The 25912-nt window shown below is 41.9% G+C and overlaps 1 protein-coding gene across 1 annotated transcript; it reads left to right on the plus strand.

The window, feature by feature from the left end:
• The first annotated feature begins 231 nt into the window (after positions 1 to 231).
• On the plus strand, positions 232 to 23253 carry ADA2 (adenosine deaminase 2). The gene is made up of 9 exons (XM_066633801.1): positions 232 to 547; positions 4411 to 4636; positions 8774 to 8984; positions 11729 to 11856; positions 12450 to 12540; positions 15566 to 15674; positions 16206 to 16363; positions 17646 to 17848; positions 23121 to 23253. The coding sequence occupies exons 1-9, from the start codon at positions 232 to 234 to the stop codon at positions 23251 to 23253; spliced, it is 1575 nt and encodes a 524-aa protein (XP_066489898.1).
• Positions 23254 to 25912: the final 2659 nt, after the last annotated feature.

A 25912-nucleotide genomic window follows, 5' to 3' on the forward strand; every position in this document is an offset into this window, starting at 1 on the left:
CAGGAAAGAAACATTGAGAAATGCTGGACTTGTTAATCTCTTGGAGAACTCTTGAAGAAGAAAAGTATTCTGTTATTTCTTTGTCTTTTAATGTATTCAGCTTTAGGGGGAGAATGGTTTTGAAAGGAGTTCTGCTGGATTTCAGTAACCGATTTCTACTGTGAAGGTGATTAAAGTTTCATTCTTATCATTTGTACCTGTGGTTCTGTTTTTAGGTGTATTTCTCAAGCAATGCCTGAGGTTGCTCAAAGTTGTGTATGGCAGGTGATCCTCCTTGTTTTCAGCTGGACTTTTCTTTGTGAACCTAGACCTTTGCTAAATGAGCGTGACTCACTAATTGAAAAGGAGAATGCTGGTCGAACAGGTGGTACTCTTTTGCTGGGGGAATTGGAAGATTGTGCCAACAAGAAACTCATGCTCCTCAAAGAGAAGGAAGTAGCTAAAGCTATGGACACAGGACTGTTTCCACCCAGTATGCATTTCTTCAAGGCCAAACCCCTCATTGATCAAAGTGCCATATTCAGCATCATAAAACAGATGCCAAAAGGTAATGGTTCTGTCTTCTGTTTCTGTGGGTCTTGTGTTAACACAAGGTGGAGGTCAGCTGATAGACTTTGAGTTATACAGGCTTGCCTGAGTATTGGAATAAGCTGTACAAAGTGTTTGATAAGATAAACCAGGGGTGTCAAACTTGTTTCATACTGAGGGCTGAATAGCATTCATGATGCCTGCTGAGGGCCAAAAGTAATGTCATTAGGCAGGAAGTGATGTCATTAATCAGGTCATAACCAAAAATAAGCACTTTTGCTCATTTAGGAACTCATTAGCTGCAAATGACAGACGAGAAAACACACAAATCCTGATCATATTTCAAGACATGGGAGAACCTAATTTTCATGTGGGCTGCCCTTTCAGCAGTGCCACCTCATCACTGCTAAGCAGCTGAGGGCACGAGGCCCTGATAAAAAGCTTTTGTGGGCCACATCCGGCCCCCGGGCTTTATGTTTGACACCCCTGAGATAGACAGTGCAATCCTGATCTCCTCTTCTGCTGGCCTAGAGCAGGGGTGTCCAAACTTTTTGGCAGGAGGGCCACATAATCTCTCTAACATTGTGTCGTGGGCCAGGAAAAAAAGAATTAATGTACATTTCAAATTTGAATAAATTTACATAAATGAATATATTGGAGATGGAATTTATATGAATGAATGAAGGTCTTGTAATAGCTCAAGGCCTATAAAAGGCCTTGCACAAAGCAAGGCCAGCCTTTCCTTTGTTGCCACTGCTGCATCACAGATGTGAAACAGCAAGCAGTGGAGGGAGCCCTCATCCCACAGCTCACGCAAGAGGTCAAACAGTTGGCTGTCACTCTGTAGTAGTAGTAGTAGTAGTAATAGTAGTAAATTCATTGCCATTGTGCTACAGCACAATGAAATTTATGCACCTTTGAGATACAAGCATAAATATATACTACAATTCCAACAATCACACTCTACACACTCACCCACACATTCTATACAACATGCATCATAATATAAAAACAGTATAACAGACCATAATGCCCAGGAGCATGGTAACAACTATATCGCCTTATTCAACATAATATTGGCTGTGGGATAAAAACTGAGAGCAGCTGCATCAGGTCAGGGTGGGCTCCAGCAAGTCTCTGGAGGACCAGAGGCTCATTGGAGACTGGGGGCTCCCTGAGGGCCAGATTGGGAGTCCCCGAGGGCCTCAAGCGGCCCCAGGCCCTGGGTTTGGGCACCCCGGCCTAGAGTGTTGCAAACATGCCATAAAGCACGTTTGTGACTACTCTAGAGCAGGGTGGGCAAACTTTCACAGATGACAAGCTGCACCTGCTGAAATTCTCTTTCATACACAATTGTTAAACGTCCAGGATCCCTAAAGTTGAAAGTTTGCCCATCCCTGCTGCTCTAGAGCAAACAGCACCAGTGGAAAGGCTTCTGCTGTGCTGCTGCCACTGTATCCAAAGGCAGCCAGCAGAGGTGAGTACTCTGCTGAATGGTGCAGGGGCTGGGGAAGAGTGGTGGGAAGGCAGAACAGAGGTGAGGGTGAGGGGAGCGTATGGAGAGGGTGGAATGGTGGGGCATGGGGAGGGTGGAACGGGGTTGGGATAGGCCCAGGAGTGAGGCAGGATCAGTGGAGGAGGCCTCCATCATATCTTAGCTCCCTTCCTGGGCCTGGCAGCTTTGCACAGAGCTGCTTGGATTTGCACCAGTGATATAGCTGGCTCAGATCTGAGTAGCCCCGTTGAGAAATCTAGAGTGTTACTCTGAGTGAGGAGAAAAGATCCTCTTTCCCTGAGTAGACCTCAAGCCTCCTCCTAACCTGTGTGCTGGATATAGCATAGGCCATGTGACCCCCACTGTGCTTGTGAATGGCTAGGACTAGGCTATGAGTTGTTGGGTTGGGTACATATGAGTTGCTGGTTGGGTATATATACTGAATTCATGTTGTCATACTTGCTTCCTTTCAACTGTGTAGGTCTTACTCTCAAAAAAGCACAGTTAAAATGAGTCACTCACATAAACTATGCTATGAGCAGCAACTTTTGACAGACATAATCTTCCTACACAACAAGATCTTAGCAAAGCTGGCGCTGAGGCAGATTTCACACAACTTGTAAGGTCCTCAAAAGATTCCAAGATGCATCAAGCCCAAATTCAAACCCAAGAACACAAGAAAGCCACATTTCTGCTTTTTTATGCTAGTAACAAAGAACAACATTTGTTATCAATCTTTGTGAAGACTGTTCTGTTAATGATGTGAAAATCAAAACATCAAGGTTGTGATTTTGAGTTTTGTGCTGCTTAAACTCCTTCATGCCTGTTGGCCAGAAATAAAGCAACTCTTCTCACCTAGTTTCTTGAGTACACTAGTTAATTTGCATGATCTGCCTGAGAATGCCTTGCCACAAACACAGCACTCTGGTCAAAGAACTTAGCAGGATGATAGTCTGTTAGTCCATTTGGAGCACAATCCATCTGAGTAGGAACATGTTCCCCAAGGGCTACTGGCCAACTTCCATTCAGACATCTGTGGGCATTGAGCTTTTGCCAAAACATGTCAGCTTTGTTCAGTGTCAGTAATACATGAGTTTCAACTGAGCCTTTTTTTGTTGTTGCTGCCTCTTGTCATTTTTGACCTCTTTAAATTCTTCCCAGTACTTTGCAAAATATTTGATTATAAAGACCACTGAAGAGACTGAAAGAAGCATGAGCACGACAAAGTGGCATTTATAACTTAATAAATGTGGTATGTTTAATATATAATACACATGCACCATGCATCCAAATGCATCCCATATTTACAAAATGTTTTATACAGTATTTGTATGGGGGAGGAGCAAATTCTTTGTCATCCATGCTGGTGTGCTCATGTGTGACACTAATTTTTACATGGAGTAGATGGAAACACAGTGTGAATGGGATTGCATTCAGTCTTTTCCCAGTATTCCTTTTTTCGGATTCCCTTCTTTTAAGTTTCTTATGTTTGCTTCATTACTCCAGCTCAGGGGTGTCCAAACTTTTTGGCAGAAGGGCCACACTGCATATCTGTCACAGTGTTGAGGGCCAGAAAATAAGTAAGTAATAAATACATGGAAGACCGATGTGCTGAGAGTTTGACTGAGAGTTTGACTGAATACAATAAGTGGTTGGGGTGGAAGGAGGACGGGAGCAGAGGACAAACTTTACTCGCACAGGAAGAGGGGGGAATGGATTTTGAAAAAGCATTAAGCAACCTATGATGCAAAACTCAAACTTTTTTGTTTCGGTTTCTGCTCCATTTTAACTAACATTATATTTATATTCCAGGTCTCTCAGAATTGGTATATATCTCATTCAGCCACTAGAGGTGTTGAATGGAATGGAATGGAATAATTCCTTTCCATTACATTGCATTATATTTGGCACCTCTAGTGGCTGAATGCGGTATACACCTAGAAGTGCATCTTTTGAGTTTTTAGCCCTAAGAGGCTGGGGAAACTTGGGGGCTGGATAAAATCCTTTGGAGGGCCAGATATGGCCCCTAGGCCGGGGTTTGGACACCCCTGCTCTAGCTATTCCAACTCTCCTATATCCCCCAATTTTGCTGCCTTCTCAGGTCTTTCCTCGGATGCTGTATTTTCTGTTCTCCCTTTCCTGGGTTGCTCTGCCTTCCTAATTCCTTCTTCAGTCAGCATAGCACAACCAAGAGCAGCTAGAGACTTTTCTGCCATTATGGCAATTCAGACAGTCACTACCACAGACTTATCATCACCACCATTGCCACAAACAAATACGTACCTTAGTGCATTATAATATAGATGGCTTCTGTTTCCCCAAGCACTGTTCAAGCACTTCATTGTATTTGTTGTTGTGTTATGTGGGGTTTTTTTCCATCTTCACAGGTGGTGTTTTACACATACATGACTTTGCAATCCTGAGTGTTGATTGGCTGGTCAACAATGCTAGCTACCTACCTGACTGTTACATTTGCTTTTCCTCTTCGTGGACTGTCCAGTTCAAGTTTTCTAAGCCTTCCCCTCCTAAGGATGTGCCCCCTGGTTGCTCTAAGTGGGTATTGCTGGAGACCTACCGCAAGAATCTGGACAATGTGACTGAATTTGATAACAGGTGAGTGAGATTCTGCAATTGCTACAGGTGAGCAACATTGTTATCTTATCCTTGAGAGTGACCGCTGGATATGTTTTATGACAGACTACTGTATTTATAGTTTAAAATTTGTATTCTGCCTCATTCTGGAGTCTTGAGGTCACTAACAGTTCCATTTAAAAAAAATAAAACAACAATACAAAAAAAAATCTATGAACAGAATACAATCAGAATAAAATCAAAACAATACTTCAGACACCTGATCCAATTCAGACATAACTGGGGAGAGCCTGGGAGGTAAATGGCAACTCAATTTAAAAAAAAAAAAAGGGGGGGGACATAATGAACCTCCAGAAGGGGCAAGTTCCATAACAAGGAAGTTACCACTGAAAAGCCTGTCCTATTCATTATTTATTTTGAATCATTTTTGCCCCACTTTTCCTCTGCCAGAGCAGATGCATTTTCTCCAACCTTACAAAGGGGGAGACAAGCATAAGTTATCCATCTTAACCTATCCTCCCTCCTCCTATTCTTCTTCCATGGAGGTTTGTTTCCATCAACCCCAAATCAGTCATTCTCAGCAGTTCTTGGTCAGATAACATGCTGTGGAATAGTCCCACTGATGTTCTGAACTGCTTTCTACTGATTCAGTGTTTCTCAAACTAGGTGGGTCATGAGCCAATTTCAGGTGGGTTCCCATTCATTTCAATATTTTATTTTTAATCTATTAGACTTGATGCTACTATGGGATGTGACTGCATGTGGGGAAATGTTACGGATCTGTCCTTTTAACAGGCTACTATTTATATGCTTTTAACAAAGATAGTAAATGGGACTTACTCCTGGGTAGGTAGGATTGCAGCCTAGGATTGTTAAAAATTATCCTACTTGATGATGTCTTTTCCAGTCATGACTTCACTTCCAGTGGGTCCTGACAGATTCTCATTCTAAAATGTAAGTCCCGGTAGTAAAAGTTTGAGAACCACTATACTAATTCATTTGCAGCCTACTTTCCTCCCAGAGGTTTACGGTGCGTGCTTTCAGGCAGAGTTTTGGATCTGCTTTTAGGTATTGTATGAGCAATGAGAAATGTCTTTGGGTCTAGAAGGTTTTCTTGTATATGTTTGTGAAGGTATTTGTCCACCACACAACACTGACCACTATCTTAAGCACCCTTCCCTGAAAGCCCCACTGGCATGGAAGAGACTTGCATTCAAGTTAGCTTGTTTTAGGACTGCTGTGTAAAAATGTTTTTGAAGCCTTTTTTGTGTGCATTGTACACATGTGAATGTTGTTAATGTGAGACAGAAAGCAGAAGAGAGGCAGCTGTAAATCAAGTATATGAGGCCACATAAGTTTCACATTCAAGTTACAGAAGATGGAGTTTGCAGTCAGCAAAATAGTGCCCCCTTCTGGAATGTGCTGCCCAAAGCAACTGCTTCAGAGGAAGGTAGTGGGACCCAATTCAATCAGCCTTTTGTCTCTCTTCTATAAGATACTTTTTTCCCCATGCTATAATGAGAAGGAGCAGAGAATAGGGCTGTTTGATTTTGCAAAAGCTGAGATGTGTGAACACTGAAGAAATTAAGAACACAAAAGCTAGCACCTAGCATAACACTTAGCCCTACATTAAAGCTTAATGTGGTGTATGCTTACCTGGGAGCAAATACTATAGATCACAGTGGAACTTCTGAGAAAGCATGCATAGATTTGGGCTGCCCAGAGCTTGTGCAAAACAAACAACAAACAAAAAACATAATCCAGGTTTCCCCCCCCCCCCCCCCAGCACAAGAGATCTTTCTAATGTTCCCCTGCTGGGCTGGAAGTGATGCTATCTTTGAATGTTCCCATTCTTTGACTGGCTCCTGTACTTCAGATAAGTTTGCAAAAGATGCCTCTGGCACTTCAGGCCTGGTTTCTAGGGTGTTGCTTGCTATGTCACCAAATAAGTAGTTGGCAGGCCTGAAATGTCACTTACTACTACCATACATAAACTAGTAGAAAATGTTGCTCTGTGTATTCTTCTCTAGCAATGGTTCATTTCCTCTCTATTATGTTGCATTGTTGATGGACTAGTTTCTTGCATTGCCTGATCTTTTGTGTGCTAATGTAAGGAAAGACCCCCATTGTCATGCACAAGAGAGCAGAGTTAAGTTGCTGTGGAAACCTTAACTCTGAATTCCTTGAGGGTGGGCACTTAAAAACTCACCCTGATAAGGCAGAACTACTGGATTTCTAGTTCATTCCTTAAACCTTGTCTCCTCCCTGTCCCCCCCATTTCATAAAAGTAATAAACAACCAAATGGAGGGAGAACTAACTGCAGCTCAAAGCTCAAGAAGGGACTCCTTAGCTAGCATAACAGCAGCTGGCATATTAAATGTGTGGCAAACAGACTCCATTTTGTGATCTCCCATTCCATCTGCTGACCAGGCCCAATACTACTTCGTTTTATGAGAATTGGCAGCACTGTCTCCTGCAAGCCGCAGGAGCACAATATTCCTGATTAACAATAAAGATTTTTAGACAAAGATAATAAATATGATTCAATCCAGATCTCACATGTGTAATGATGTGTACTTTTAATTGCTTAGACTGTGATTAGGCAAGGCACCAAACATAAAGTACTCCTTGGAAGTGACACTCACTGTTGTCATAGTGAAGGAATGAGGCCTAGACCAGGAGCGAGCAACTTGTGCATTATTAAGAGTCCTGATGGAGAAACAGCACGAGCCAAAGTCTCACAGACATAATTTGCATATTTTGTGACATGCCATGAGCATATTTGCATATTACTCACAAGGGTGTGTGATGTATGCCAAGCCGCAGCTGATGGGCATGTTGTACTTACTCTGAGACAGGCTTATTGTGGAATTGTTAACCCCAGACAAGAAAGGGTTTTTTGTTGAATCACTATCAAGCAACAATAGCAGTGTAGAATTGGGCACAGAAATGATTAATATCAAAACAAAATTTATTGAAGATAAGACGTATTTATTTTTGTTCCTCACTCTTTGCTGTAAGTTACAAAGTATTTAGATTCATTTCTATAATCATGAATGAAAACCAGTTTAGTGGGGAAAACTGGAATTATCAGCCAGAGCTGTAAACTCTGTGTGTGCGTGTACACATATATATGTATGAGGGCAAGCTGGGCACCAGCCTGTAGACTGCATGGTGTTCCACAAGCGGCATTCAAATTTTGGCTCAACTCTTGTTCATCACCTTTCCTGAAAAGAAGAGAATAGCCCCATGTGAGGATCAGCTAAGGTTTGTGAAGTGCTTCTTGAAGAATTAAATGTGTAGAGGGGAAGCAACACCTTAGTTAGCTGACAGCCCAATCCTAGGCATGTCTACTCAGAAGTAAGCCCCATTACAGTCAATGGGGCTTACTTCTAGGAAAGTGTGGATAGGATTGGGCTGTGCATCACATGGGGAGAAGAGCAGCAGAGTGCTTGAATCATGCTCTACTCAGGTTTCCTGTTCAGTGGATTGCAGGAGAAGCTTGACCACAATGTTGCTGAACCTGTGAACAGAATTATTTCATGTTAACTGCCACTTCTGATCCTCCTGTAGTATCAGTGTGTGTTGGATTTGGGGTGGGGGGTTATGCAATGTTCCTGAACAAATCTAGACCCAGTAACTCAGTAAAATTAATCTTCTTCTCTCATCTTAGCAGTGTGTGACAGTGGCAACCCTATTACTGCATAATGGTAGCCTAATGGAAGTCTGATAGTTTTATCACCATCTGGTTCCATATAATCACACAGGGCTGGACTTGCAGCAGCTTACTGAGATGCCACACTTGACCCTTAGATTCCTGCAGGAGTTTGGCTGGTTGAGAGAAGCCCACTTCCCCAAAAAGATTGGCTAAGTTAAATTCTGAGATCAGAATCCATAGCTTTGTGTGCAAACAAACATTTTTGGCTGCAGTCCTAAACATACTTACTAGGGAGTGAATTGTAAGCAAATCTGTGATATTTACTTCTAATAAAGGATCATGCTGCACATGTATCAGTGGGAGCAAGAAATTCCTGTACAGCCTTGGTTGATCTTGAAGTTGTAGCCAGTAGGGAGTGTCTTGCTTTTCTGTCTCTTCAATACACAAAGGAAAAGTCTTACAGATGTTACAACTTCCTTTTCTCTCCCTACCTCCCCAGTTTGAAGAGGAACCTGACACTGGTAACGGATGACCCAGTGATGACCTACTCATCTCAGACCCTCATTTGGAGCAGATTTGAAAATGCCTTCATCACTGCTTCTGGTCTTATCTGCCATGCACCTGTGTTCAAGGCCTATTTGTATCAGGGGCTGTTGGAGCTCTATGAGGATAAAGTACAGTATGTTGAGATAAGGGCTATCCTGCCACCGGTAAGCTTTTATACTTTGTGTTCTTATTTTCTTTCCAGATCTCCCTTTCTCATCCTGGGAGCTATTTTGTGAAGGTCAGGCAGGGCCCATGAGGGGAGGGTGAAGGGGGTAATTTGTACCCTGGCCCACCAGGGTCAAAAAGGGGTCCCAGTAGTCAAAGGAGGGGCCCAGAAATTTCCTGGGATGTTACATTTTCTGGTATTATCTGGTCTCGCTGCCGCCATAGGATGCTGGGGGCACTACTGCAGGAGTGAGGCGGCAGCTACTCCTGCAAGTATGGCCAGGAATGCAAACATTCCTCCTGTCACACCTGGGAGGAAACTGACCTGCTATAGTAGCTGTATGGCTAGTGAATCTGCTAACCATGAAGGAGTGTATAGGAGCTCAGGGTCATAGCTGTAGGGCTGCAGCTCTACAGAAGTAAGTTTTGGTGCACACAGGACACCATCCATTCTAGTGTGAGCCTAAATATGCTGATTCTAATTTTCTGCAATGATTTCCTATGTCTAAAAGATTTTAGAGAGATTAAGGCTGCAATCCTATCCACACTTACCTGGGAGTAAGCCCCATTCACTATAATAGGACTTACTTCTGAGTAGGTATGCATAGGATTGGGCTCTTAGGAGTGGTGTTTGGTTTTCTGTATTTGGGCTCCAAATCCTGACTGTTGCTACTTTTCCCCCTTTGGGTAGGAGCCCAAAAGAAACTTTGTACCCTCTGATAAAATTTCTCTCGGAGAGCCTCAGGACTTCAGAAAACATATTACTATATATTCTTTAGGAATACAATTATTACAGGGAATAAAAATGAGCAAAAGTATATTTTTTCTAGAAACTAGTAACTGTGGCACTACCCTCCTGACTTAAATTCAGCACAAACATTGTTCAGATATAATTTATATTAATAGGAAATATTTATTTACATACTTACTGAATTTATTTTCCCCCCAAAAGGGCATTCAAAACAGCTTACAAGCATAAAATCACATTAAAAAACAATATAAACATTAAATTCTCCTTAAAAAACAATAAGAGAATTTTTAAAGAAAAATCACATTAAAAACAAAAAAAGGAAGGAATAACAAAGAACTAGCAGCAGTCAATACTTAAGAAAAGGGAAGGAAATAGTTAATCCTTATGTCTAAATTGGCTCTCTGTTGTTCAGAAATATGTAGAGTCCTGAGGGATAGAACCAGAGGGCTACTTTAACAAGAAGGTTGAAGTTAGCAGGCCAAGACTCCATGAGCTGAGTCCATTTGAGTCCACCTCAAAGTGGAATACTGGTTAGACCAGGGGTGCTCAATACGTCGATCGCGATCTGCCAGTCAATCGGGAGGCAAAATGAGTCAATTGCAGGCTTCTCTCCCGTCCACGCATCCCTGGGAGTGAGCCCCGCTGACTCTAATGGGCTGACTCATGAGTAGACCTGGAGAGGAGCCGCTGGCAGCTTCTCTCCCATCCACGCATCCCTGGGAGTGAGCCCCGTTGACTCTACTGGGGCTGACTTACCTTTCCCCTGCTTTTGCACTGGTATGTATGGAGATTAACTATAAACATTTTTTGTAATTACTTGAGTTTACTTTGATGACTTGCACTGAAGTGAATCAGCCAAGGATGCATAGTCCGGACAGTAGTCCGGACAATCGACTCATTTTGCCTCCCGATCGACTGTTAGATCGCGATCGACGTATTGAGCACCCCTGAGTTACACAATATGTTCCAACATTGCAGGTGGCATATGATATTTTGCAACAGCACAAAAAGTTAAAATAAACGAGACAACAAAAATAATTATAATAGCAGCCTGAAAGTTACTATGGCTGCAGTCCTGTACACACTTACTTGGAAGTAAGTCTGTACACACTTTGTTGGGAGTAAGTCTCATTAAACCAGAGGTTTCCAACTGGGGCATTGTAACACCTCCTCCCTTAAGGAGTGGGTTGATTGCAATGGCAGTGACACAATCCCCATGATCGCGCAGCTGCCAGGGACAAAAGGGCTGTTTTTGTACCGACCCCTGGCATCACCAGATGTCCGGATCTGTGGGAACCCAAGCACCCCTTTGTAGGGCTCACCAAGCCTCAGAACTGCTAAAAATGTGATTGCAATCCACTTCTGGTTTTGTGATAGAAAACCGGAAGTGGGTTGCAATCACATTTTTTAGCAGTTCTGAGGCTTTGGGAGCCCTATAGAGGGGGTCTGCAGGCTCCCTGCACCCTCCAGAGGGTTGGCGCTGCCAGGGGTAAGTACAAAAAAACCCTTTTTGTCCCTGGCAGTGGTGCGAACATGGGGATCATGTCACTGCTGTTGCCTCCCCCCCCCGCAAGCACTTACAGTGGTCCAGACTCTCCCAGAGAGTTTCAGAACAGCTGCATTCAACTCAGTGGGGCTTACCTCTGAGTAGATATGCATAGATTGCACTGTAAATTAACCAAATACATGACAAAATCAAGTCTTTCAGCCCTTATGGAAAGCAGCCAGGATGGACTTCTCTTTGCAGCTAAAGGCAAGGCATTCCAAAACCTAGAAGCCACTGCCATTTAAAAAAGAAAACAAAACCTGCTGTTGTTGCAATGAGGGGATATAATGAGGGATGCAATGAGGGCAAACAATGAGGGTTGTTATTAGGGTTTGTTCTGTTTTCCTTTTGTATTTCTGTCTGGGAAGAGTCCAAATCTTTTCTATCCTACCATTGAGCATCTTCTCAACTAGCTTTAATTTTGTGTATAATTGTTCTGCCCTCAGTTATATGAACTAGATGGAACTGTGCATGACAACTCCTGGTCTGTGGCTGCTTACCGAGATGTAGCCAAGCAGTTTACCAAGGACCACCCTGATTTTGTTGGTGCAAAGATTATATATTCAGCACACAGGTAAGAAATGTCTACACAGCTTTGTGAAAAAAGGTGACAAGCCTATGCATTTGAATGTAAAGTCAGTTCTCATTATTCAGGGTTAAGTTCCTGAAAAGCCTAGTGGATACTGAATTAGTGGATACCAAATCATTGAGCCTATGGGAAAAATTGGGTTAGGTTCTAGGGACCCTCTGACACATGAGCCAGCCAACCAGCCCTGTACAAAATCTTTTATAGATAATATTTATTCCCCTAATGACTTAGGTTTTCAGATAGCTTAGGTTCTGAGGTTGACACTGTTATGATGATCAGTATTTATATACAGCTTTTCAACAAAAAGTACAGAAAGCAAAGCACCCAGCTTAAATAAATAATAAATGATTCCTTGTCCCCAGAGGGCTCATAGTCTAAAAAAAAGATGCAGAAGAGACACCAGCCGCAGCCACTGGTAAAGATACCATGCTGGGGTGAAGAGGAACAGTTTCTCTCCCCTTCCTAAATATAAGAGGATGCCACTTTAAAAGATACCTCTCTGCCCAGTTACTGGGACAGACTGCTATGGAAGGTGTAACTGTTTTTCCATTTGGTACTCTCTTTTTGTTAATTTTCAGAAAGCAGAACATTTGCAAGATTAAAGAAGCTGTCCGTACAGCCATGGCACTCCGAGCTGAGTTCCCAGACACTGTAGCAGGGTTTGATCTGGTAATCTCCTGTATTTTCTTACATGTCTTTGTAGTTTATGCTGGAAGGATTGCAGCATAATGTAAGGTAATGATATATGTGGTGCTTTAGATGCCTCCTTGGGCTTGGGAAGACCTTAGTTCAATGGAAGACCATATGTTTTGCATGTATAAGGTATTGTTTCAGTCCCCCAGCTTCTCTAGTCAAAAGACTCACATTTTCAGGTACACATTTTCAGGTTGCATCTCTCTCTTTTTTTTTTTTAATATAATTATTTATTTATTTATTACAGATACAGGTAAGGAAAATTGGATAGACTTAGGATTGGGACTACATAGGGACTACATAGGGACCACAAGGTAGTGGCCGTCAATTACAACATACATTAATCCAAACGAAATTATTCAATACAAAGATATCATATTAATTACTATACTGATTAATAGTTTAATTAAACAATCAATATTTTTTCTCTAACCTTATCTAGCTCATCATAAAAAGGCTTCAAATTTTTACTTATACAAACTTCTTAACACTAACCTACTCTCTAAAATAAAATCTTTCTTATCTAATTCTTAATATTTAATATCGCATCTAAAAGGAATACCTTCAATTACCATGGTATTACACACTTCAATGTCTCTTATAACATATTAGATATCATTTTCCATATCATTTTCCATATCTATCCAATCATAAAAAGGCTTCAAAATTTCACTTATAGACTCTTCTTACCACTAAACTAACATCTAAAATAAAATCTCTTATCTAGTTCTTAGTTTCTAATATCACATCTAAAAAAAATATCTCCAATTACAATTCTTTTTCAAAAAATATCCCTTATTTATCTTAATACCACTTAATTTTCACAATATTTATATTTCCAATTTTCAATTACATCTATTTTGACTTAATATGGTTAAAAAAATTTCCACTTATTGTTTAGCCATTTTAACTTTCTGTCTTAGTGCTTGCTTTGTTCTCTGTCTACAATTCTTTTTTTTTTAAAAATACCCCTTATTTATCTTAATACCGTTCTCTGACTTATCAGTGCTCCTTTTTATTCCTCCCACTGTTTCTTCCATTCAGGTTGCATCTCTTGAAGGGCATTTTAGGCAACAAAAGCTTATGCTCGCATATATCTGCTCGTTGTGCAGTCCAGTCCTATACAGAAGCTTCCCTACTTAAGGTTAGGTTCCATGTGGGGATGTTTGTAAGTTTTGTTTTTAAGTTCAACATCACTAGTGAACATATTGTGATATATGAAGGCAAAAGGAATTACAGTAAACCTTCAGTACAGTACTCATTGTGTGTTATGTTTAAAAGGGGGCTTCCTGGGCTTCCTGGAATAAGATGGAGATGTTCAGGAATGGGTGCTAATGCCATCTATGGACGTATGGCCTGGCATGTTTGTATCTTTAGATTTTTCAAGTTGAACATTCTTAATTCGGGGAGGTTCTGTACATGTTTAGTGAGTCTTCAAGGTGCCACTGACCACTTGTCAGTTTTTACTATAATGGACAAATGCAGCTGCCCTTCTGAAAGCAGACTCAGATAATTTCCACATCAGCCAGGTGTCTTTAACACCAGTCATTTTCCCTCTGACCAGCCTGGGCCAAGGTGACCTGACACAATGGAGGACAGAGTGCCTGTACCTTTAACTACTATATAGAAGAGGGAATTTGGGCAGGTGCAGCTCAGCATGGAAGGGTTTAAAAAGGAGCACCTGCCAAAAATTCTATAAAAATTCCAGTGTCTTCTATACAGTGGTTAAAGGTATAGGCATTCTGTCCTCCATTGTATCTGGTCACCCTGGCCTGGGCAAACTAGAACCTATTCAAATGAATAGGGTGGTCCTATGGGGACAGTGTGCACTTTGCTTTGTTACTGCAGAAAAGCAATAAATGTTGTAACAGTGGTTTGTTGAGAAATGTTTCCCTATGCTTTTCTGTTGACTTGTGGAGCAGGCATGCTTGATCCATGTTGCAGCTTCATGTGTGACTTTGTCAGCTTAAGCAACAAAGCAAAGCAAAATTGCACTATTAACTCCCCATCTCTAAGTTATAGTTACAAGGTTTCTCCACCTTATCTCAATAATGTCTGATTGAATACATTTTTTTCTTAAAAATAATTCATTTCTGGCATTCTATTGCAGATCCTTCCTCTTACAGCGTCAAAAATTGCCCTCGACTTGTCTACAAGATCGACTTACACAAATATATACAGGTACTCAGTGCTTGGAATTTGGCCACTGAGTTCCTTTATATAATTGTGTTGATCTTGTAGATAAGTCAAGAGCACGTTTTGAGGCCAGGGTCATAAAATACTGTCCCGGGGCAGTGATGCCATGATGTCATGTGACATGATTTTCAGGTTCTGCCAGAGGAGGTGCTGGGCATGCATGTGCCCAGCTGTTTCTCCTCAAAGAGGCCTTCTCCTTCCGGGGAGAGCCTGGAGGTGTTCCCCCCCCCAGAAGGGAGCAGCCCTGCAGCTGCTTTACATGCACCATTGCTTCTCCTCTGGAAGCTCCTTCAGAGGAGATGGAATGGGGTGTTGGAAGTGAACGCAGTGTGCACCTCCTTCATAACTAGGGTGGAGCCTGGAGGTAGGCTTGCACCCCTTCTTGGCAGAGCGCCGGGGGCGGGTACCCCTTAGGCTCTGCTCTAGTTGTGGCTCTGTCTGAGTCAAAATTCACAAAATTTGATATGACCCCTGGATATGTCAAGTGTAAAACTTAGTGGAAAAGCTGACAATCATTTTGCATTAACTTTATTAATTTTAGTCTTCATTTAACACATAATCTATTTTAAAAAATAAGTGGCACAGAGTTAGCAGGCTGGAAAAGTAGGTGCACATGTTGCTGCTGTGGAAAAGGCAGCATCCATTCCTATCTTTTTCTGTCTGTCCTGGCTCGAGGCACTCTGGAGGGCGCTTGCATGGGACCCATGGATAAATCAATCCAGATTTTCAGGGTAAATTTGAAGACTTAAATTTCAAGATATTTCATGAGTATATACAGTACTTATCCAATGCATTTTTCCCTCAGGTTGGCTGGGAGGATGGAGGTCACTCCCTCTGGGAACTAAAGGATGCCTTGACTATTCCGCAGTCCCTAGGAGTTAAATTGCCATACTTCTTTCATGCCGGGGAAACTGGTAAGCATTAACACATCACACTGCTGATTTACAGGGAAAGCTGTAACTAGAGATGAAAACATATTTCTATGAATAGGTTTCATTGAATACTGTGCTTTTTACTTCTAAGTAAATGTGCATAGGATTCACCTTTCAATTATCTTCAAATCACTTGCTCCAATCCAACAAAGGGGATTTATGCAGAGAAGTAGGCTTCTCCACACAGAGTTCCATGTTGGATTGGGAACTGCACACACAAATTGTGTGTGCTTGCACCAGGAGTACTTCGATTCAGTGGGTTCAGTCTCATGTATGTGATAAAATGAGGTTATGTTGTCTAATGATCTGTACTGTATACTTGAGATATTGTGTAAAAAATCTCTACCCCCCCCCCCCCGAGAACTTTTCTTATCTATCTAGGAGTCAGAAAGATTCAGATTGTGTCTTTTAAACTGCCCAGAATGTATCTTTGGAAGTAGATCTATATATGTTTAGGGCCACCATTGCAACAATTTTGTGACTGTGAATGTAGCAATTTTCTATGTTATTCAGACTGGGAGGGAACCCCCGCAGATGAAGACTTGTTGGATGCTGTGCTCTTGAACACCAGCCGGATTGGACATGGATTTGCCCTTGCAAAGCATCCAGTAGTTAAGAATTTGGCTCTGAAGATGAATATTCCTATAGAAGTCTGCCCTGTTTCTAATCAGGTACTATTCAAATAGAAGAGGGCCCATCATGGGAGCCTGTTCTTGTTACCTGAGTTCTTGCCCTTCAGAGAGATATTGCTATCATGATAATTGTAAAACACCTTACAATAGCATATAAAGGCGAGGGGCCCAGCCATCCCGCTGACACCAGCGGCCACAGGTAAGCCCACAGGACAAGGTAAGTTCAGTGTAGGGGTGGAGGTAGGGTAGGGAGGGTGTGGAACAGGGCAGGGCGAGGGTGATGACATGGGTGGGGTAGGCGGATCGTGCCCAGAGGGGGTTGGGATTGGTGATGCCCATGCATGCCTTATCCTATCCCCCATCCCAGGCCTGATCACCTGACACAGGTCTATCTCTGGTACAGGTCTGAGTTGACCCCTTGCAGCTGCTGGCACCCCAGGGCAAAGGGACAAATGTCAAGGAGACAAATTACCCTGAGGAGCCCTCAAGCAGTCGTGGGATGCAGTGGAACCACACCAGTTAGTTAGGATTGGGCTGTAGAACTTGCAGGGTAGGACTGGGGGCTACAGTAGATGCTGTGTTCACATTTTTTAAACTTGTGTGCGTGAGGAAGCCAAATCAAGCTCTTTGAAATCCTAGTAATTTCAATGGGAGGATGTGCTGCCCAACACCATGCATATTTACTTGCAAGAAGTCCCACTGAGTTAGTCAAACTTACTCCTAAGTAAGCAAGCACAGAATTGCAGCCTACAGATGTTGCATTTTGTTGGCAGCTCATGAGTGGCAGAAATTTGGCTTCCAGAGATTGTAAGCTGAATCTTCAGAAAACCATATTCTCTAAATACAGTGGTTCTCAAACTTTTCAGCACTGGAATCCACTTTTTAGAATGACAATCTGCTGGAACCCACCAGAAGTGATGTCATGACCGGAAGTGACATCTTCAAGCAGAAAAATGTTTTAAAATCCTAGGCTGCAATCCTATCCTCACTTACCCAAGAGTAAGCTCCACCAACTATCATTGTTAAAAGCATATACATAGTAGCCTGTTAAAAGTACAGATCTGTAACATTTCTCCAAATGCAGTCACATTCCATGATAGCATCAAGTCTAACATATTAAAAATAAAATATTGAAATGAATGGGGACCCACCTGAAATTGGCTCGTGACCCACATAGTGGGTCCCAACCCACAATTTGAGAAACACTGCTCTAAAATATTCCAAATTCTACATGGTTCCATGTGTGGAATACTAAACCCCAGACTATAGAACATATTTTAATAGTGGCAGTAACCCTCTGTGTTGATATATCTGTTTCAAGGTCCTGATGTTAGTCTCAGATCTGAGAAACCATCCTGCTGCTATTCTGATGTCAGAGGGTCACCGTGTTGTGGTTAGCCCAGATGATCCATCAATTTTTGGAGCAAAGGGTGTGTCATATGACTTCTACGAGATGTTTATGGGTGTAGGAGGGATGAGTGCTGACCTGAGGACTTTAAAACAACTGGCATTAAACTCTTTAGAGTAAGTATTATGTCTCTTATATGATAACACTGACATAGAAACCCATATATGTCTGTACATATGGTCCAAAATCATGGCAACAGTCATGATGGAGGTTGGAACTTGATGGATTTCTCGTACATATGAACCACTCTCTTGCGTACACTGTGGTTGGTCCAACAAAACATGCACTGGAGGCTTAGATTTGAAACCAACTCTGACAATTGCCCAACTGCTCTATTCTCCATCCTATGCATAGTTTCTTAGGGTTAAACCCATTGAACACAATGGGTCTTACTTTTGAATAGACATGCATAGGATTGTGATATAAAGTTTCTATAGCAGGTCCATATTTCAGACTTTGCAACCAAGAAAACCATGTGGCTAAGAATGCATATTATAGCAATACAGGAAATGAAGCATATGTGATTTGTATAATTCCAAGTGGAGGTTGTATATCCTTGCTGTGTGGAAGCTTCAAATGGCACTAGTGATGATGGATAGTGTAGGGGAAGAATTTGGAAGGAAGATGTTTGGGGAGCATTCGGAGGGGGAATGAATGGAAACTGGAGAATCCTAGAACTTGGCGCTCTGCAGTTATTGGCATTTATCTGCTAATGGAAATAAATCAGCAAAACTTTTGCTAATGTTTGCAGACAGAATCCACAGATCCCAGCTATTGTGGGAATACCAGTCCCTCACTCTTAAACTCACTTTTCATGGAAATAAATAATTTCAAGTCAGGCAGTACATTCACAGAACCATCTCAATCATTCTCAAACGAGACTTGATCCCAAATAAGACTGTACAGTACATACCACCTTAGTTGTAAGGAATTGCCATGAATAGGGTTGGGATGCATATGTATGCTCCCTATGAGCACCCTATGAGAAATGCCTACCAAACACACACCTTTTGATTTATCCTGCTTTGACTTCTCTTAGAGTCTTTTCTATCACTACTTCAAAACCTGTCTGGGTGATTTTATTTACTTAAGAAAATTGAATCCCCCCCATTTCAGTTTTTTGCCCCCAGTATAACTTACAGTAGATAACAATGAAAAATAACAATGAAAAATCACAACAAAAAACAAGAATCACAGCAACATTAAAAAAAACCACATCAGAAAGCAGTACCTGTATGTTCAAAACCCTCAAATTCACCAGAATCTAGAGCAGGGGTGTCCAAGGTTTTTGGCAGGAGGGCCACATCATCTCCCTGACACTGTGTCAGGGGCTGGGGGGAAAAAGAATTAATTTACATTTAAAATTTGAATAAATTTACATAAGTTTACATAAATGAATATATTAAAGATGAACTTATATAAATGAATGAAGGTCTTGCAAAAGCTCAAGGCCTATAAAAGGCCTTGCACAAAGCAAGGCTGGCCTTTCCTTTGCTGCCGCTGCTGCATCACAGGTGTGAAAGAGCAAGCAGTGGAGGGAGCTCTCATCCCACAGCTCATGTGAGAGGTCAAATAGTCGCCCTCATGCTGAGAGCAGTTGCGTTGGGCCAGTGCGGGCTCCAACAAATCTCCAAAGGGCCAGAGGCTCATTGGAGACTAGGGGCTCCCTGAGGGCTGCATTGAGAGGCCTTCAGGGCTGCAAGTGGCCCCAGGGCCAGGGTTTGGGCACCCCTGACCTAGAGAATGATAAAAGAAAATTGGAGCCAGTAGTAGTTGTAGTAAATAAACCTTTAATGGCATAAATACATCGATGAAATAAATTTAACAGAACAATGATACTAGAAAATATGTAGCATGAATGACATATATAGAAAAAAAATTTACAGGGGGAGAAACTGTTCGTCCAACTAGCACTATAACTGGAGATTCACGGCTTAAGTCCAACTATAGGTGCATTCTAGAAATGTCCGATGCTGGTAGAAAAGTTGGACGGTTCACACATCTTGCGAGGACAGATTGACTTGTCTGAAAGCAGGAGTTTTTGATAGAATAAGAGCCAGGTATCTGGCAACAGCATATGTCAAGGGTCCTATAGCATCTTCCATAAACCGTGAAAGAGAAGATTCACAAATGGGAGGATAATGGGAAAGCCAGGAGGCTAAATATAATTTGCGTAAGGAAGAATGGAAAGGGCAGAAAAATAATATATGGGACAGGGTGTCTGGAACTTCCTTGCAAAATAAACAGAGGCGTTTGTCATGAGGGTTAAGGGTACTTTTGAGAAAGTTGAATTCAGCTAAGAAAAGATTCTCCCTAATAATGCTGTAGGCTTGTTGTAAGCTTAGATCTGCTAATGCTTCGATGGAGAGATTAATGGAAGAGAGTTTTGCTTCCACTGATTGAAACCAGGAGGAAACATAGGAATCATTTATTAAAACCAAGATAAGAGAGTCAGGGGACGGGGTTAAATGAATTTTAAGCCAAAATTTAAATGTTAACAACCATGCATAAGTGGAAGGGAGATGAAGACCTAGTTCTATTAATATGGAAGAAAGACGGATAAGGTTGGGGATTCCGAGAATTTTCCGAAAGAAGGAAGCAGCTAACTGATCAATATCCTTTGTAACTGCTTGTATCCATAATGGAACCCCATAAAATAGGTGAGAAATAATCTTGGATTTGAAGATTTGAATTGCAGCAGGAATAAATTGATTTCCAGAATTAAAGTGGAAATTTACAATAGCTGAAAGATGAGTGATAGTGGAGGAGATAATTGACTTTTTATGAAGAGACCATGATAGTTTGTATTGAAACATAAGGCCTAAATACTTAAAGGATTTGACTTGAAGGTACGTATGGGAATTGATTGACCAGATGGAAGGGGACCAGTGTCGAGAAAAAACCATAATTTGTGTCTTTTTGGAATTAATGATAAGGTCGTTCTTCCTGCAGTATGATTGAAACTTGATTATGAGTTCCCTTAGCCCAGATTTAGTTAAAGCCAAGAGAACAGCATCATCTGCATAGAGCAATATGGGAACCGGAAGCTTGTTAATTACTGGAAGGGAGAAAGAGTTTGTTACAAAATGAGAAGGAAGATCTGCCAAAAATAGATTAAAGAGTAGGGGGGCAAGGATACATCCTTGCCTCACACCCTTATTAATTGGAAAACTAGAGGAAAGGACATTAGAAAAAGGAATACGTACTTGACAACGGTTATAAGAGTGAAGTTGACGAAGTAAAAATAATAGACGGGGATCAATTTCCCAGTTGTTGAGTTTGTTCCATAAAAGGTCTCTGTTTATTGAATCAAACGCACCTTGAAGGTCAATAAAGGCAGCAAATAAACTGAATCTGTTAAAAATATAATATTTCTCTGCAAGAAATGATAAAAGAAAAGCATGATCAAGGGCGGAAACTCCTGGGCGAAAACCAGATTGTTCTATCCCTGGAACGTTGTTTGAGCGCGCCCAGGACGATAATTTGGAAAGAAGAAATTTAGCGTAAATCTTCCCAATGCTGGACAAAAGACTTATTGGACGATAATTAGACGGGAGGGCAGGATTTTCTTTCTTAAAATTTGGGAGAAGAAACGAAAGCTGCCATGCATCAGGAAAACAACCCGAGGTATTAATCAGGGTAAAAAGTGAAGCTAGGGGGTTTGCCCACCAACCAGGATTACTTAATAAGACCTCATTGATTATGAGGTCCGGGCCTGGAGCTTTGGCTGGTTTGAGAGAGATAATTAAATTGTAAATCTTGGTCAGGGAAACCGGTGGCCAATCAGGAAGATTATGGAGAGCGTCATTTGAGAGAGAAGGGGGAGGATGGGAATAAAAGTTTTTGGAAAAGTAATCAACCCAAGTAGCCTTTGGGATAGGAGGGTGTATAACATGGGGAGGACGACATGCCCTTGAGACTACGGACCAAAAGGCCTTATGGTTTTTGGACAAAATGGCTTGTTGTAGAGAGGACCACTTTTTAAGGGCATAGTGTTGCCGTTTATCCTGGAACTTTCTGCGACAATTGCTTCGAAAACGAAAATAATTTCTTAGATTGTAACAAGAAGGGCTACTACGAATAGAATAAAACAAAGAACGAACTTGCTTTTTAAGCTTCCAGCATTCTGCGTCAAACCATGAATTACTGACGTGGGAGGGAGGAAGATTTGGACTAAAATCGCTCAGATGGCCAACCAAGGAGGAAGTTAAAGAGTTAAAAGCTTTAATCGCGTCGGGACAGGTCTTAGAAGAGAATAAATCATCTAGGAGGGAGATGGTCTTAGGAGCCTGGGTCCAACAAAACAAGGCTTGTTCTGCTGCAGGGGTCCATCTATAAGGATGGGTTGGGTTAGGGGAAGGCAGGGGGGGAGGGGAAGCCCAATTGGAGCCAGTAATAACTGAACAGGATTATCACTAACTGTGCTTGTGGGGAGCTATCTGTTTTGACCCTGGATATGGTAGTGTTGTTTTATTGCATAGGACTGCAGTGCTCGGCCTGCCTCATCTTACAGCCTCCTATATTTTTTGTGCGCTTTATGTGTACTTTTGTATTTTATGCCTTTTTAAGGTTTAAATAAATAAAATAAAATAATCAAACACCCAGGAAGATAATATGGTTTTGACCTGGAACTTAAAAGCTAACAACGCTAGCACCAGGTGAGCATGTCTGGTGGGGAAGGTATTACATAAAGTGGGCACCACTACCAAGAAGGCCCTTCTCTGCTAGCTCTTACCTAAGCTCTGAAGGTGGGGACACCTAGAGAAGAACTTCAGAAAAAGTTATTAAAATGCTAGCAAAATTCATGTGGGAGAATGTGCTGTTCTGACATCTTGGTCCAAGGTGATGGCTTTATACAGTAGATTACATGTTACCAGAATCCCAGAGGATACATATCTTATTTTGCATACAGATGGTCCCAGGTTCAGTCCCTGCAATCTCCAGTTACAAATGGATCGGCAAATGATGGTAAAGACCCCTTGCCTGAGAATCTGGAGGCCCACTGCCAATCAGAGAAGGTCATATTAGACTAGATGGAACAATGTTCTGACTCAGTATAAGGCAGCTTGCTTGTGCTCTTTCCTCTCAGTTTGGATTTCTGTGTTTGTATTTTCACCTGAGTAAACTTGATGCATATGATCACACAGAATGAATGCAGTCCTAAGCCTGATTGCCTGTTAATATGTCTCATGAATTCAATGGGACGCATAGTCTGCACACATACATTGTGCACACATACATTGCACACATTGTGCAATATAAAGAGGACATTTGCTGAGTTTTTTGTTTTCTGCCTTTTTCTGGCTCTTGACCTTGTCATTCACCTCTTGAAAATGGTTCTTTCCAAACCACTTCCTCTTCTGACCCAGAGTTATTTTCCTTTCACAGATGCAGCTCCATGCTACCTGATGAGAGAGCCAAGGCCTTGCAGATTTGGCAAAAAAAGTGGGACCAGTTCATAGCTCTGGTCTCCAACACTGTTCTAGAGAGCCATAGGAGGGAAGAGACCCTTCTTCGTTGAGATGGCAACAAGCTGGACAGCAAGGATAATTTCTTTGTCATAGCCCTATGAGTCATAGGCTATGGCCTTCCTATTTTGGATCACTACTAAAGGCAGAGCAGTCATCTTGTCACTGTGACATTTCATAATTGAGCACAGAGCCCTTTTGATTACACTCAAATAACCAAAGGAACTGAAGTAAAAATGAACCCCATAAAGGTAGAACTACAAGTGCTTGAACTTCTGGTTCAGCTAATTATGGTTCTGCTCCCTTTTCTCCTTTGTGGATGCTTTGCACAAATTAGGCCCTTACTTATCCCTGGCTAACCACTGCCCATGGTGATATTTCCTTATAAAATGTGCCCTAGCAGCTTATCAAAGAGACTGATATCTTCCCCCTCAGATTAGAAAGGTAATAGGGTTGGGTATGTCACAATTTCACAACAGGAATCTCCTGCTTTTTGATTGATCATTTTTCAAAGATCCGCTCTTTTGACCGTTTTCAATCATACCTGGAAGTCATTCATTTGATGAGTGGTCTGCTCCTTTGACCTCAATTGATTTGACCAATTCATTCTGCACCATCATTTTTTGTTTGTACTTTTGTATATAGTGTTGGAGCCCCTACTGCAGGCATTCCATGGACTCCTCTTCTAGGCATGGACTGTGGCCTGCCACAGAGACCACTGCTGCTAAGTTGCTGCCAAGGTCAGCAAGGCTGCCTGATGTCTGGCCTTGCACAAGGGACCCCGATAGTACACCAGCAGACATATCCAGACACACCGAAACGCAGAAAACTAACAAGCCACTGCTGGCAAGGAGAGACATTGGGCACAATCCTAACCCTTTATGTCAGTGCTTTCCAGCACTTGCATAGTGGTGCCAGTGGGACATGTGCTGCATCCTGCAGTTGGGTGTCATTCATGGAGGCCTCTTCAAAGTAAGGGAATGTTTGTTCCCTTACTTCAGAGCTGCACTGTCGTTATGTCAGTGCTGGAAAGCACTGACATAAGGGGTTAGGATTGCGCTTGTTCTTGCCTAACACAGCAGTGCAGGACCACTGGGTGAGCCTAGCCTGGTGGAATGTCCTTCAGGGCCAGGACCAGGTGAAGGTGGAATGTGGGGGTGGGTGGGTGGCAAGGAGTGGGTGGAGCTAGAAAAGGTGTTCTGCTTTTCAGTTATTATTTTTCTTTGCCACTGCTCCTGTCCCTAACCTGTCAAAAAAGCAGGGGACACCTGTATTCAAGTATAGAATTAGACATTGGGACACTGTATTTGGAATGATAAAGACAGCAGCTTTTATTTATCTGATCTAAGCAGCCACTGCCCAGGTTCAAATCTTCCTTATTTGAGTAAAGTGAACGCTGAAATCCCAAGAACACAAGTGCGAAATGTAATACAGTATTTACAATCTTCTATCATGAAAGCCCAGTTTCTTTGTAATAATAAATATATCGATTACAAAGTTGTACTTGTGATAATGCTTCAGTCTGAACACCAACAATACTTCACTATGCAAAAAAAGTTTCATGTTTCTTCTTCAGAAAAATAGTACAATGTGTAAACCATGGTGATACCTGTAATGCATAGTGATTATTACACAAATAATCCCCTTTTAAAAAACACTGTTCCTTCCAGCCAATCAAAATGTGGTATGCAAATTAGCCATGGAGGTTTGGAGGAGGAATGATTGATTTCACCTGTCAGAATACCATGGAAGGGGAGAGTGAATTAGACCACAAGGTAAGATGGAGCACCACTTCAGTAGCAATAGAGAATGTACATGAAATCGGTAGATATAGTAGAGGGCTAGCTAGGCTGGAAACCAGCGTGGATGAGACTGGGTAAACTGGTGCTTTTTCTGTAGGCTATGACTGATCTTAAATCATGGCATATGAACAATATAATCTCAAACCACTAAACTTTTCAGCCGAAGGGCTGCATCAAATATCTGGCGCAGTGTTGAGGACCGGGAAAAAAAATTAAATATAAAATTTAAATAAGTACATTAGAGATGGAACTTGAATGAATGAATAAGTTCAAATGTCCAGGATTTCTCCAAGCACCAACACAGCCCAAGAAATAAAGCACACACTTAAATGGACCCCCATTTCCCCACCCCAGAAGCACAACTCTGGTTGTGTTTGGTCAACTGGGCCAGAGGCTCTCATGGGATCAGAGGTTGCTGGCGGGCTGGATAGAGGCTCTCTGCGGGCCGTATCTGGCCCCCAGGCAGGGGTTTGGAGACCCCTGCACTAGAGCAAGGAATGCCAAACTTTGTTACTGCTCCCATCCCCAAATCAAGAAAATAATTATACAAGTTTCATGTTTAGAAGAACAGAGTTCCCTCTTGTCATAAGAGCACAAGAAAGGTTCTGCAGGTTCAGACTACAGTGCATCACATCCAGCACACTTTCGAACAATGGTAAGCCAGATGTCTCTGAGCTGCCCGCAACCAGGGTGTGAAGATAGAGGCTCCTGTTGTATACTAGTTAAGAACTGTTTCGGATTATTGGTCATGGTCTAGGAAGATTTTCATTTCCGCATGTTTTGCCTGCAACTATGGTGGGCATTTGCAAAGGTCTAGAGGTGAGAACTGCAGGCCGTTGATCTCATCCCAGAGCAACTGACAATAACTGTCCACTGATCTTGTTCACCATAAGTTCCTTAAAGGACTATG

This window comes from Tiliqua scincoides, chromosome 7 (assembly GCF_035046505.1).
Source record: "Tiliqua scincoides isolate rTilSci1 chromosome 7, rTilSci1.hap2, whole genome shotgun sequence".
Classification (NCBI taxonomy): Eukaryota; Metazoa; Chordata; class Lepidosauria; order Squamata; family Scincidae; genus Tiliqua; species Tiliqua scincoides.